General features: G+C 42.8%; 1 protein-coding gene across 2 annotated transcripts in view; it reads right to left on the bottom strand.

The window, feature by feature from the left end:
• Positions 1 to 14640, bottom strand: part of LOC130206834 (Kv channel-interacting protein 2) — an 87732-nt gene extending 73092 nt beyond the window's left edge. For both annotated transcript variants that reach the window (XM_056435021.1, XM_056435020.1), the window contains exon 1: positions 14442 to 14640. In XM_056435021.1, coding sequence (XP_056290996.1) covers positions 14442 to 14514 — 73 coding nt within the window. In that variant the 5' untranslated portion in view covers positions 14515 to 14640. The remainder of the gene's footprint in view (positions 1 to 14441) is intronic.
• Positions 14641 to 15414: the final 774 nt, after the last annotated feature.

Here is a 15414-nt window from a genome sequence, read left to right as displayed (position 1 = left end):
GCCAGCAGAAAGGAGTCGGACGGGACAGAGGAGGAGAAGATGAGTGGAGGAGAAGATGAGTGGAGGAGAGGAGGAGAAGATGAGTGGAGGAGAGGAGGGAGACGAACAGCAGAGAAATGTCACTGCTTTAGGAGACAATATGTATGTGTCCACGCACATGCCTGTGTGTATGTGTTCATGTGGGCGAGTGTTTGAGTTTCATACTGGGCCATTAACCACATTTTAACCATCTGTCTTTAACTTTCTAAGTGCTCTACTCAAAATGCCAACTTCAGCAAGGTCAGAAAGACACAGATTCAGAGTCCCCATTTGTTAGAAACAATTCACGTCTGAGTCACACCGAGAAGGAGTCGATAACGAGCACTGGTCTATTATGCACTGAGCGGCGCATCCAATGAAGCGGCTCTGGCTTCAAAAGGTAGGAAGGACGTAAATGCTTAAAGTTCATTTGAAGTTCAGCTTGGCCGTGTGTCACAGATTTCCACCAAATTGAAAACTCCACAGTGTCCTCATGCAGGTGGTTATTAAAGCTAGGATGGACGTGCATGCATCATCGCCGTCAAACAAGCATCCTAAAGGTTGTTTGTGTTTTCAGGATGATGAATGTGAACACTCTGGCTGAAGAGAGGGGAAGAGTTGATGCTGGAGATGCATTAAGATTTATAGGTGACCTTAAAATGTTACTTGCAAAAATTAGATCAGTTTAAATATTTGTGCATGTGTTTATGTGTGCGTACAACATAATATCTCTGAGTGCACTATACCATCTGAAAGTGCTCCCACTGGAGTGAGTTGAGTGTAAACCTGCTGTATACTGTGACACTCTGACACAGCAGCTGTCTTCTTGTGACGGAAAACCGTCTTTGCTGCGCTGACTGAGGGAGAAGTGCTGACAAAAGAGGTGAGGAGCAGAAAAGAGGCGAAGGGATTATTGTCATAGCATTCCTTTCATCACGGCCACAACGCAGGTCGCAAATTCAGCAGAGAAAAGAGGGATGTTAGAAGAGAAGGGAGGAGGAGGGGAGGAGGATTTCCTACTGAGCCAAGATGTGCTGCACTTTGACTCACAAATGAGAGATAAAAGGCGTCATCAGCATTACCGAGGATCCTCAAATCCTTAAGACACATCATCTATTTTAGTCCCAGAAGAGAGCACTGACCAACATATCATATTCCTCTTTTTCCTTACCCAATCTCTCACACGCGCCATTAGGACGGGAACGCCGGCTGCCAAACCTTCCATCGATGTCCTGCTTTAAGTGCACACACCCACACACAATGAGTGCCAATGCATGAGGCCCTACCTTTCATTGCTGAGGTGTTTTTGCACCTTCCAAAGACTGATTCACCATCGTTCCTGATTTGCTTGACTACCACTGTTCACGCTAACTTTCCTCTTGTATTTATTGCAGGAAAAAAATATTGTTGTGCAGTTGCTGCAAGACACATGAAAGGCATCAGCCTCTTTTGTGCCACACAAGTTTTCCAAGTTTTCTTGGGAGAGATGCCAGGGATTTTTTTTTGAAAAGGTAACATATTATTGTGATGAATTATAAAATACCAATACACAATACACAGCAAAGCTACACTTAATTATACAGTTATTTATGATATGCATCAGCTCTTCTTATTTCAAAGCTTACGCCTTTAAAAAAACACAAAGTACCAATCATTGCTTATTGGAGCAGAGCAGCAGTGCAGTCCTCATTGTTCCATTCTATCTTTAGACCTCCTGTCTAACTCAAAGCTAAGTGAAGAGCAGTGCGGAGGATTGTTTAAGGAGCTGCTGCGAAGCAGAGACAGAGAGGCCAATTCATCTCGGCTGCTGTAACAGCAACGTAGGAGAAGCAGACTTGTGAAAGAGGAACACACACCTGTTTTTCTCTTCCTGTCTCTGTTGAAGGGATACCACCCACACACACACCCACACACACACACACACACACACACAATATGTGGCAGGCTTTCCTCGGTGTACACTTCCCTCTGTCACCGTATCCCTTAAAACACAAAAGAAAGCAAGAGATGGAGAAACCGGGGAACAGGAAGGAGCACAGTTCCCCTCTCTTCGCCATTGTGTGGGAGAAAGAAGAACATTTAAGAGAGAACAACTGACAATTCTACAGATAACATGTAATATTCCCAAAGTGTCCTGCAGGGTTTATCTTTCAGTGGTAAAAACTATATCAGCAGAGATTGACATGCTAAAATATTTCAACAACATGAAATTATCATTGGCTCAGAGATGCAGTGTGGGAGGTGAATAATCCATCATTGATCCACTGTGAATTACATCGTCCCTTTGTTGACTGGAAACTGGTCGAAGTCAACAAGTGTCTGTGATGTGACATCAGATTGTGACATATTTCCCTTTTGTACATGATTACAAATATACACAGAATGACTATGGGAACTTTCGTAGAATTCCTTTAAATAACCAACCACATCCCCTCTTTCTAGCCTGAGTAATACTGCATTTTATACAAGGACAAAATGAAAGAGGAGCAACAAATATTTCTCATCAACATTATGCTGACATAAAGCCAGACTAAGAGGCAGGCGAGTGGTGACAGCTTCTTTTCTAGCTGCTTGGAGGTGCTGACAGAGAGCAGCTGTTGTATTATAGTTCTGAATCAACAGGTCAACAGGCATCAGCCTCACCTCTAGTGTGTGTGTGTGTGTGTGTGTGTGTGTGTGTGTGTGTGTGTGTGTGTGTGTGTGTGTGTGTGTGTGTGTGTGTGTGTGTGTGTGTGTGTGTGTGTGTGTGTGTGTGTGTGTGTGTGTGTGTGTGTGTGTGTGTGTGTGTGTGTGTGTGTGTGTTAAATAAAAAAAGAAACAGGAGATACGAGACCAGAAGATAACGGTGCCTAACAAGTTTGGAGTTTTTTCATTTGCATCCCACAATTGACCGACAGGGTCGTATGTGAGCTTATTAAACTGCTGTTTCCTCTGTTCTAAGTGTGTTTTAGTAGCGGCGTGTGTATTTGTCTGGCTGCTTGCCCTTATCGCTTTTAACTGCACATTAGATTGTTTAATTCTGGAAGTATTGAACAGAAATGAGAGAAGTTGAGAGAAAAAAGGATCTGAGACCAAGCGACGAGTCTCTGGTTTATCACAATCACAGAGAGGAACACAGAAGGCTTCTAGAGATGACTTCTGTGGTCCGCTCTCTATCTGTCTTTCATGTACGTAAACTCACACAGACACACTCACTCCCACCTTTGATGTGCTTCACACTAAACTCAGGAATGACTCATTAAAAACACATTAAAAAGGGGAAAATGTTGTACAGCAATGTTTCTCAATGTGTCGTAATAGATAGATAGTGTGGCAGTCAGATAGTGTAGTCAGTCAGCTGCTCTGACTGATTAACAATCAGCCAGCAGCCGAGGCCAGATTGGAGACAGCAGCCACAGATAGATAGATAGATAGATAGCTAGATAGATATTGTGACATAGCAAAAATAGAATTTAAATTACGAATACAAAAAGGAGTAGATGCTAATTGTATAAGAATATATATATTTTAAAAATACTAAAGGCACAGACATGTGAGAACAATATTGCACACTCAGTTTCACTGAGAGTATACATAAGGTGCACTATGAATTGCTGCAAATATTGCAAGTATGGTAGTCACAACAGCAGTCGTCCACAGTTCAGTTATGAGTGTACGTGTGTGTAGGGCGAGGGGGTGGGGGGGCTTGTTGAAGGAGCTGTTCACCAGTCCGATGGCCTGCAGATAGAAACTGTGTCAGTCTCTTTGTTCTGGACTTCAGACTCCTGTAGGGTGTACAGCAGGGGACTGAGGACACCGCCCGGGGGGGACCCTGTGCTCACAGTTCTTGTGTCAGATGTACAGTTGCTAACTCTGACTGATTGAGGCCTGAGAGGACGTTCAGCACCCAGTTGCAGAGGGCAGGTTCAGTTTGTGTGGGATAACCGTGTTGAATGCTGAGGGGAAGTCTATGAAGCGTAATCTTGCATAAGTGTCCTTGCCCACTAAGTGCGTGAGGGTTGCGTGGATGAGGCTGTTGACTGCATCGTCAGTGGACAGTGGCAGCGAGTCAACGGTGTCTGGGATGATATTTTTTATGTGGGTCTCTCGAAACACTTGTCGAAATAGAATAATAAGCTAATCAGCTAATCACAATAATGCACTGCACAGCCAATGTAGTGCTACAACATGATGAGGTCCTTCAGCAAACTTGACAATCTCAATGATGTTAGTCGGTGATTTCTCACAATGGCACTCATAACTTTGGAATGATACAACATGATCGGCCATGGAAGTGTGTTGCATTAGAAGTTGTTCGCCATGGAAATATCCCAGGTGGCCTGCTTGTACTGTAAAGGTCACTTAATAGCACAATGCCTGAAGGGCATTTTTAACTTACATTATTAACCATATGTTCATATTTTCTCTTATGTTCTTTAAGACTAACTCATCTGGCAGGCAGAAAGATTTCTTTGTTTTGCTTCTTTATCGGTCCAACCTTAATCCGAGTTCACCCTGTTGTCCACACTGAGCTCGAGGGCTAATGTGAATGATAATACATCTCCCTTAGTGACAAACGACCCCTGCACACATACGTGCATACACACACACACGTTTCCATTACCGTTAACAGTGCACTCACATCTTGTGCCCACCAAGGCATGACAGCTAGGGCTAAAAATATTAATTTTACATCCAGTTTAATCATCTTTTTTCACCTCGAAGAAGAAGAAGAGGAGAGGGCTAAGTAGGAACACTAAAAAGCGTATACTGACTCATTGATAAAAGTGTGGCATAAAGGAAAAAAGTGGGAGGGTGAAAAGTAAAGGTGAGAGAAGAAGTGAGAAGAATCTACAATAGACTTCTGCGCCATGCTTGTCAAACTCTAATATCTCCCTAATGTGAAGATCTACCCATGAATAACAACGAGGTGTTCCTGTACTACACAGACACTCCCACAAACACATTCACAAAAGCACACACAGCGACCAAGATGTCTCCCTGCTCACAGATGACCTGAAGTGTAAATGCACTCCTGCCGAATGAAACTTCAGCTCAACTTAAAGACAGTAAGGTACAATTAAGTGCTGTATTTTGAAGTGTTGGTTTGAGAGCATTTCATAAAATCATAATACCATTTGAAATGTATTCAAGCGTTGCTTATTGCATCCTTGACTGAATCCATGAAGGTTCCCTTTTGAGCTCTGTGACAAGCTTTTGTTGGCAGAAACGCTAAAGTTCTGAGTAGCAGGCTAATCAATGCTTACAACTTTGTACAACTTCGAGCCACAACTTAATAAAACAATGTGCTGAGCAGCATAAGCATACCATTAGATTTGTATTTTATACGTAGCTGAAACATGAAAGGAACAGGTGTGGTCATCGTACTGTTGCACAGCTTTCCCAAGCACACTGCTCCAAATAAGGAATGTGTAAATTGATAATCTTAAACGAGTGATGTGATATGGATCAATTCAATTCAATTCAGTTTATTTGTATAGCCCAATTTCACAAATTACAAATTTGTCTCTGAGTGCTCGGATCAAAGCATCAGGGAGATTGTTTCACGATTAGACTCATCCATCAGTCTGCTGTTAATCAGCATCAAGGCATGTTACAGAATGGTAACCCTAACAATCTTAAAATCAACTAAGACAAAATATTGTAATGACAGCAGTATTTAGAGAGCACAGTAACTATAAGTATAGTTTGGGCCTTTTGGCGGCAGTTATTTATTGTACATGTATAGCTACAGTTGATCCTCCTAATGGTTTTACTCTTTTTAATAATCATTTATAAAAAGAGTCAAGAGAAATAATGCAACTGATCAGGCTCCTTAGAGCTCAGGAAATCCAGGTTATTTATAATCATAGAACAGATAGATCAGTAAATAATAATATGATTGGTGTGTTATAGCTTTCTAGGCATATAACTAACATAAAAGTGAAACTGTAATTAACTGGTTCAATCTCCAAACTGTGTTCAGTGAGTCAGCGGTGCCATTATTCACCGTAAAGTCTCCTTTGATGCCAACATCTGGCAAAGCTTCTCTCAGTCATGATCACACAGTAAGGAAACAACAGGCCCATATTTCAGTGCATGAATTTGATACTGTCCTCATTAATAATCATTACCCCTCTTAATGACTTTCCGTGAATATGCATCATAACGTGCACACCACATTTCCTGAATTCACTGGAAGCAAACATCCTGTTGTTGGGAAAAAGAAACCTTCAGACAGATAGATGCTCCCTCTGACTTTCTTCAAGCACATTTTTCATCACGGCCTTTATAGTTACATATAATAACATTCATTTCATTGCTGCTCTGTGGCGGTATGAGTCACAGTTCAATATCACTCTTACATGATGAATTGACTTGATTTTACAAACACATCAAATACAGAGAACGTATTTTCAGCCAGATGTCATCTTTTATGTGTTTTATTAATACAAAAGTAACTCCTCTCTCTCTCTCTCTCTCTCTCTATATATATATATATATATATATATATTAAGTTCTCTGTTCCACCTTTGATGTCAGTGGCTGTGGTCCAGGTCGGTAACGATCCCTTTGCTGTCGTGAGTGTCACTCCACCAATCAATCAAACCTGCCTGTATGCTAGTCTTTATTCTGTGTGTGTTTGTTGATTAGAAGACTGCATTAACTCTTATTAAATCCTGGTGTTAGGCCGCGGTGCTTGGGGAGAAGCACTTATGGAACGTCAGGTTACTGTGTGAGCAATCGGTTTACCAGTGCCACAGGGAGATAGCAGGGGGTAATAGGATTTTCAAACCCCACAGCCGACAAGCAAACATCCAGAGCAAGCACTGTGCAATGGAGATGATTAAAGCAAATGGATTTTCAAGTACACAAATATGTTGTTGGACTTCTAAAGTCTGTGTATTTACGATTGTGCAGTTTGGCTCGGCTAGGGGAAGTAGAGGCTGGTTCAACAGTCGAGTCAGGACATAATGGCGAAGCAGTGGCGCTGAATGCAAAAGTCCCAGCTCAGCGTTTCAACGTTTCTCAATAACCCTCTATTACACAGTTGTAATACCTTAAACCATATCGTAGCAGGCTGACAAGAGCAATATTGATGAAGGCAGCCATGTTGGGGAACAGAGCAAGGACAGCTCGGCCTGTCAGCGAGCTAATGATACTAGACAATAACTCAATATGTTGTCTAAATCGTAATTGTTCCTTCAAATCACAACTGAAAATATCACATTTTACCTTCAATTAGTTCAGTATCTACAGTCCAGGTAAAACTCCCCAGACTGTTCAGACTCATATGGCATGAAAACAGTATCATTTTTCATCGCTACTGAACATGAATTGTGATTCTCCATTAAACATGGCTTGATCCGTTAGTCACTCTCCATTGAGCGATGTTCACTTTATTCTGACCGGTGGTCTAACTGACGAAACGTTGCCCACTGTGCTTTACTCTTTGACTGTGCACATGCATGTGTGTATATGCATGTGTGTGTATGCTTGTGCGTGAGTATTTGTGTTTGTCTGTTCGTGTAAATGTGCATGTCTGTGTGTTATTGAGTAGACCTTGTCTAAAGTGTGTGTGTTGTGTGCCGGCTTCCTCTAATCACTTCTACCTCCTTATCACTCTCTGCTGTGCTGTCAATCACTGAAGTTGTTACTGAAGAACCTTCAGTGACCAGAGGAATGGAGTAGATGTCCTCTGCAGGCCTGTTCACAACAAAATCACCGTCCCTCCTGAGCCATGTTTCCATTCAATTGTCAAGCAAACTTTAGAAATAATGTGAAAAATAAATGCAGATGAGGCGCATTTAAATAACTAGTTTGGGGCGTATAAACTAGGCTACGTCTTAATTTCGTCAGATTTGGCTGTGGGCCATGCATCGCTGTAATCTGCTAACAAAGCAGAAGAAGTAGAAACACAGAAAGTTGCAAAGTTGCATTGGCCATCTATCCCATCTACGAGAGAAAAATAGAGAGATGTCCTCAGGAAATGATTTTAACTGAAAATTAAACTATACTTTCATGTCAGCCGCTATTGGCCATGTTTCAAGACATATACATTTGCATATTTTGAGAATATCTGAGAGGACGGTGAACCAGCTGATCAGTCATGTTAGGTATATGTTCGCTATACCTCAGAATGCTTTGAATGGATGCATGGATAGATGGCTACTGTCTTCTTGTGTGTGCCCTCTATACATTTCACAATGAAGGGGAAGGCAATATATTCTTAAAATCATACGTTCGCAGGATCTTTTGTTCAAACTCACGCATTCACCACTTAAATGAGTAAAAGAGAAATGAGAAAGATGGCTGCACACACTTCTGCAGACATCATTTTGATGGCATTCACGTGTGTCATTCAGACAACCTCTACACAAATGTGTACAGCTTCACGCACAGCCAGTGATCCCCCATCTTCAATCTAAGACGTGCAACCTGAACACCTCTGATGACAAAGGACTCTCTTACACACACACACACACACACACACACACACAAAATGAGTCAGAGTGCACAAAGAAAGGGGAACAGGGTTGGGACCTACATAGGATACACAGTATCGTTGTTTGGCTATCCGCTGGTCTCTCCTCCTCTCCATACTGATGAGCTACTCTCAGTCTCATGGAGAATGGCTGAGCTAATGGACAGAAAACCATCCTGTAATGCGGATGAGATGATGTGAGTGACAGTACAGCAAAGCAAGAGAGAGACACACAATGAATGACACGGGGCTCCGTCACACTCAGAGACACTTTGAGGCGGCCGATCAATCAGTCGCTTCCTGATGAATATCTCTGGCAAGGAGAGAGCGTCAGACTGATGATGACGGGGATGGCGTTAGTAAAACAATCAATCCAATATTTATTTCAATTTACCCGCTGCCCCATTATTTCTCCATCCTCGGATGTACATTGACTTTTCCTTGGCGAATTCTGCTCCTCCCACCCATCTTACCATCTCCCTTTGCTTTCTTCGTCATCCTCACCCCTCCTCTTCTCACCACGTCTCTTCTTATCTCCCTGCAGACATTTATAAATGAATGTGTTTACAGAGAAGGGAAGAAGGATAGGAGAAGAGGCGAGGGGGCAAGGGAGGGCTCAGCATCGTTTATTTTAATTAACGATCTCCCAGCTCCTCCGCAGATTCGGTCAAAGATTAACACTCGTTAGGATTCCAGGCCCATTGGGCTACTGGTCGCACTGTGGCCTGAGAGAGTCAGAGAAGAGGGAGGAAGGAGAGGGACCACGGGGGTAGTTTGCTTTAAGAATGGACAATAGTCGAGGTAAAAAGTCAATGAGTGGAGAGCAGAGAAGGAGAGGCTGGATGTACCAGGGCACGTAAAATGAGACACTAAAGACAGAAATATATATGATATTATTATGTAATCGGATCTGTGAGTGTGGCGAAAGAGTGAGGGGGAGGAGTGCGATAAAGTGAGAGGAAAAAAATCGAGTGAAGCTTAAGTGGGGACTGTCAGTCAAAATATTTAGAAATGTATGAGACATTAAGGAGTAAGAACAAAAACATGCTGTGAACTCCCTTATTTCTACTTACCTGAAGAGGCCCCCAGTTGAATGTGAGAGAGAACGGAGGTCTCAGGTGGCAGCACCTGCATCATTACAGGTCAGCCTGTACTGATGCATTGGCAGGATATGATTGACAGGAAGAGCTTTTATGACAGGTCAAACACCACACAGTCTGCCAACTAACTCGTCCTCCATCCTTCCTCTGCCCCTCTCCTTCCTTCCTGTTTTCCTTCTTTCCTTCCCACAAGGATAGAGCCAATGTGACAGATAAGCCGAAGTGAACCACTCCAAGCGTTCCTCCATGTCGGAATCCAGCCATTTCACATCTGCAATTCTGGCACTTCCTGGAACCGCCCGGGAACCCAGAGAGGATCCCTGATGAGGCAGGGTATGTCACACATGTCACGGCACATCAGATGACACATTAAATCAAGTCTTTTAATTAGTGCCAGTGGCCATTACGATTCTAGCTGCAGCTAAAACCGTTATGCTGAGAAGGTGACTCCGGGCTAAATTCCCTCTGTCAGGCTCGATTATGAAAGCAATCTCAGCCCTGGAATCATTTTGGTCTCGCAATTGGCGATTATTATTTTCACCGTGGGGGCTCTGCATCAATCGGGTTTGTGTGTGAGTCATGTGGCTTCCCGACCAGCGACTGTCTTGCCATTCACCTCCACACCTCTAACCTCTCTCTCGGCTATCTGTTTTTTTTCTTCCAACTTGTAGTCTGGCGTGGCTCTGAATGTCAGAGCTTTTCAAATTTCTCATTTGGAAATATGTGTGCATGTGTGTGAGACAAGTCAACTGTAGAGCACACTCGACATATTTGTTACGTTGAGTAAGAAAGACTTGATCTCAAGTATCCTAACAACTGAATGGCCTTGTTCTATTAGCATATCATGCACATTTTGAAGGAGAAGATGAACTATAGGGTGAATTGAAATGTTCCCAATTCACATTTCTATTTGCAACATTTCTAAAGTTTGATACATTTAACTTGGCAATAGAATGGAAATGTCTCATAAACTTATATAAGAAGTAGACGTAGTCATCGTCCATTGGTTTGAAAGCCTCGAGTTTAGGGATTTTGCTTTCGCCATGTTGTTGTGAACTAAAATTACCATATTTGGAATGCGGGGGAGTGACGTAGAGGCACCGTATACGGCTCTGGTGACCTGTCAGTCACAGTAAGCCCGCCCCCTAAAACATACTCTGCTTTATGGTCTACTCTATTTGACTCTTAATAGAACAGAATTTACCAAATGAACATCATTAAGACTTGAAACAACCGATTGAGACCATATACTTGTGTTTACCATGTTTACTGACTTGCTGGTCAGAGAGAAAATGGAAGTTTAAAGGCAAATACGCATGGCTTCAGTCAGTGAAACTGGAGGTCGCATCAGGTTGGTCTATGATTGAAAGTGTGTGTGTGTGTGTGTGTGTGTGTGTCTAAATCTGCACTTATTTGCCTGAGTGTGTAAGTGGTGCATACAATCGTGCTGACTGTTGCAAGTTGGGCAATCAGCTCACTTTGCCAAAGTGGACATCTGAGAGATAGACTTCATTCCCTGACTTTGCTCCGCAAATTGAACACACAAACACACAAACACAAACTCTAAGGTGTTTGTACACAATAGTGTCTTATACCTGTTTTTACTATGTGCACATATTTACAAATACACTTGAATGCCCTGTTTTCTGGAGTCCTATACTTATTTGTTAAGCCCAAACACAAACCCACTTATCCAAAACAAGGAGTTTATGTATATATGAAATATATTCAATTTACTATCATTGAAGACTAGAAACCGACAACAATGTTGGAAGCTGGATTCTGTGGGGGGGGGGGGGGGGGGGATGGTAAAGTGGCATGATAAAGCAAAGACCACAACGCAAATAAACAGTACATCTCAAAAGTTTTTATAAATTATTCAAAAACACCAAGATGAGATACTATTATAGTACCTCACGGAACAAAGGCATGGTCGGCAGACCGGCTCCCAACCCAAACCCATTTAGCCTTTTGACAATATTCTGGACTTGGAGCGAAGAAATGGAAAAATGAGACGGTTGACATAATAGCTGCACATGAATTTGTAGAGAGAAGCGTCTGTGTGTGTGCGTGTGCGTGTATGTGTGTGTGCGTGCGTGTGTGTGTAGGTGATATGATTCCTCTTGAATGTGGCTTGTGAGGTGGAAGAGGAGATTACTGCACCACGCTTCTAGAATTACCTCTCATCTCTCTCAGCCGGTGTTCTTCAACACAACGGGGAACGCCATGCTACCACACACTCCGACACATGCACACACATCGTGGGGCGCACTTACAGTCTGATGTAGCAGGCTGAGAGGGAGTTATTTCTAGAGGGTTACATTTCACTCAAAGGGTGAAAGGAGACCACCCACACTACCTTGAAGCAACACAGGTCAGCTTTGCTTTCAGCACACACACACACACACACACACTATCTCTATCTCACTGTAAGTAAGGAGAGTGACTTACCTGCAGCTGTCCTTCCCACACAAGACAACCCATTTAAGAATCCATTCTCTCCAAGTCATGCACTCACATCACACTCGCCTATTTTTACATGTTAGTGGAGATTATGCAGAAAATCACCTGTTCTATCACTGTCACACACACACACACACGCATGCACACACACACACACACACACACTGGCACACACAGACACACACACACACCAGGCCACTTTGCGAGCGCAGTTGTGTCTATAATATAAAAAATCCCATGACCGGCACTATTTCTCGACAGATTTAGCTGCATCACATCTTCATTGTATTGACTCTTCTTAGTCGGAGAGCCAGCCTTAATAACCATCCAAACCATCAGGGTTAAGTATGTTTTCGAGTTGACAGCGTCTTACAAAGATTAATTAACAATTCAAAGCTTTGAAAAAGTCATTAAAAACTATGCCACGAATAAATTGCTGCGCAACACCGAATGACTTGGTCCCTCTCTCCCTTCCCTCGCTCAACTATTAAAAAAGAAATATGACTTATTGTGGACAGTCCGACACAAGAGACCACTCCAACAAACTGGACTGATGAGAGAGGAGGAGATGAAAGAGGAAAATTAAAGACAAAATAATGATTATTCTGAGGAGTTTAGATTTAGGCCTACATTGCAGAGTTTAATCTCCTTCACTGTCACATTTACTAATCCCCCATGATGCATCTCATTGTTGCAAACTAATCTGCCTATAATTACAGAGCCAAAGGAAAAGTTCCAAGGGAGCAGGAGAAAAAAGTCAAGCCGCTGGAGTGTGTTATCGTCTCGTAGAAGCCGTGCAAAGCTCACTGTTTGTCCAGGCGTGACGGCCAGCACACCGTGTGAAATAATTTACAATGGAGTAGTAAAGCCTGCCGGATGTTTTTCAATTCGGCAGAACAAATTCTTCTTTTCTTTGTTGTAACTTTCACCACTGGTCTGTAGAAAAGTGAAGCTGCTGCCTCTAAACTCACCCACACACACATACGCACATGCACAATGTTTCAAAGATAAACCCGAGATACACACGTACTGGATGTCTGCCGCACACACAGAAACACGGTTTCACTGAGACACCTTGCAATCTTTTCTTAATTTGGTAAGCATTCAATTTGTGACAGAGTGCTGTTTAGCTGCTAATGCGTGGACTTGTGCTAATGAGATTATATGTTCCCACCATGCGCTCTGCAGGCTGGAGATGTGCTCCGGCATTAAAGCAAACATTTCCTTTAAGCAGCTGGCAATTGCCATGCAAACGATGCTCACATAAGCAGGGGAGAGCTGTGTATGAGGGGACAATGGGTGGCTGTGGTGACAGGGGAACACCTCAAGAGAGTGCTCAGCTCACATGAGGAGCACACACAAAGCACAGGTATGTGAGGGGAAGCTTCCACTCAATGAAGTGCCTCATTATAACGCGATAACAACGGATGTGTTTCAAGTCTCATATACTGATACCCCAAGTACACACAAACACACACACACACACACACACACACACACACACACAAACACAGGGGGAATTAAAGCACAATAGGTACACGACGTTTGTATTCAATCCACAGAGCTGACAGCAAAGCACGAAGGTGCGCACAATGCTCTCCGTTTGAGAATCCACATGTCATTAAGTGTCGCTCAGGTGTCTGCTGTGCTTGCAGATAATAACAGCTGTTTTTCAAACTACAAACCCAGACTTCGGCAGATGAAGCTCACAGCGATATGAGTCCGAAGTGATACCCAAAGCAGAGGAATCTGCTCCAAACACCCGGCATCAGATATCGGCCAGTCAGGTGGTATCTACCCCGCAGCGTCAGCCAAGTCAGCGGCAGTAAGGTGGTCTCCCATAGATGAGCCAGAGCCAGCAAACAACACATTGTTGTCTTTGAATGCATCCAACATTACGCACCACAGTATGCAAACACACTGACATGCAACAATTACATTACAAGACTCAATGGGTATTTGTTTCCAATATTATATATTATTTTTCAACTCGTCGCCATTCTCTCTTTTACCATTAATTTTAATGAAATGCAGTTATTTACCTAAAGCAAGCTAGTAGAACATTTCTATTATAAATGTTACACTACTTTTGGTAACACTGTAACTACATGAATACAATATAAATACATCAGAAATACATGTTGTTGCCCCGGAAGCTAATCATTTAAGTAAAGCTATGAGAAAGATGTTAACTTCGCCAACATATACACTTGCTCTAAAAATTAACTGCCAATATATGTATATATGTATATTTAATTTGTTTGGTGATGAGATGAATGACGAGCATTTCAACGGCACCTGAAGTTCGGTGGACCGGGCTCGTCTCAGATTAACAGCCTGACATATTGAATCTTCCTTTGCGCTGACAACCGGACAGCATGCACCGGTTCACTCACCCGTGAGCTGGTCGTAGGATCCGTCCAGCTCTCTAGAGTCCGACAAGCTTTGGTCACGGTTTTTCGCCTTCATTGTCCTCGTGTGCGCCGGAATGTGGAACTGTGGCAAAAGCTGATCTATTGGCGCATCTGTGTGTGAAAACAACAGTGGTTGTGTGGTACGCCTTCACGTAAAATGGCTACACGGACACTACCGTTCAGAAGTCATCATTGATTTGCCACAGATACAAATAAAGAGACAAAGCCATGTGAGTTGTTTTCCCCCGTGTCTGTTTCTGTGTGCGCTCTCGGCATCCAGGAGCCGAGTGAACCAAAGCGCGCTAATGGTCGGCACGCACATGGGCTGGCACGCGAGCAAGCAAGCACACGCACATGAACACACACTCACACCACGCACACGCGCGCGCACACACACGCACACAACACAGACATACAGAGAGAGAGGGAGGGAGGGAAAAAGCTATCCAGAAAGAAAAATATATGAATTGCTTTGGACACTTTTTTTGGAGATTATAACTAAAGTACTTGATTTGCCAAACAATGAATCGGAAAATGGAGAGATCCCCAATAATGTGTATAGTTACAAAGAAACGTCTCAGGGACTGGATAATAGATGGATCATCAAAGGACGACTTAAATTAAGCAGCACAAGCTCCAAAAGTTGCTAAAATTAGCAAGTAAGTCCCCAAATCAACCACACTGGCATCGTGAATGAGTCATTCGTGTCAGTCACTTTCTGATTCATATGGACAACTCATGAAGAAAGGGGTCGTTATTCCACCGGTTCAATGATACTGTTCAATAGAAACTCATCAATATTTACCATACAGTCCTTGAATCAGAGTTAATAATCATGTTGTTTCTGATTGGTGCTTCACTACTTCCCTATAGTAATAACTCACATGTTGTGTATTGTATTGTATTTATTCTTGTAATATTGTAACTAGCAATATCTATCTGGCTCCATTCATGC

The sequence above is a fragment of the Pseudoliparis swirei genome, chromosome 17 (assembly GCF_029220125.1).
Source record: "Pseudoliparis swirei isolate HS2019 ecotype Mariana Trench chromosome 17, NWPU_hadal_v1, whole genome shotgun sequence".
NCBI lineage: Eukaryota > Metazoa > Chordata > Actinopteri > Perciformes > Liparidae > Pseudoliparis > Pseudoliparis swirei.
This window is presented reverse-complemented; position numbering and strand designations above follow the sequence as displayed.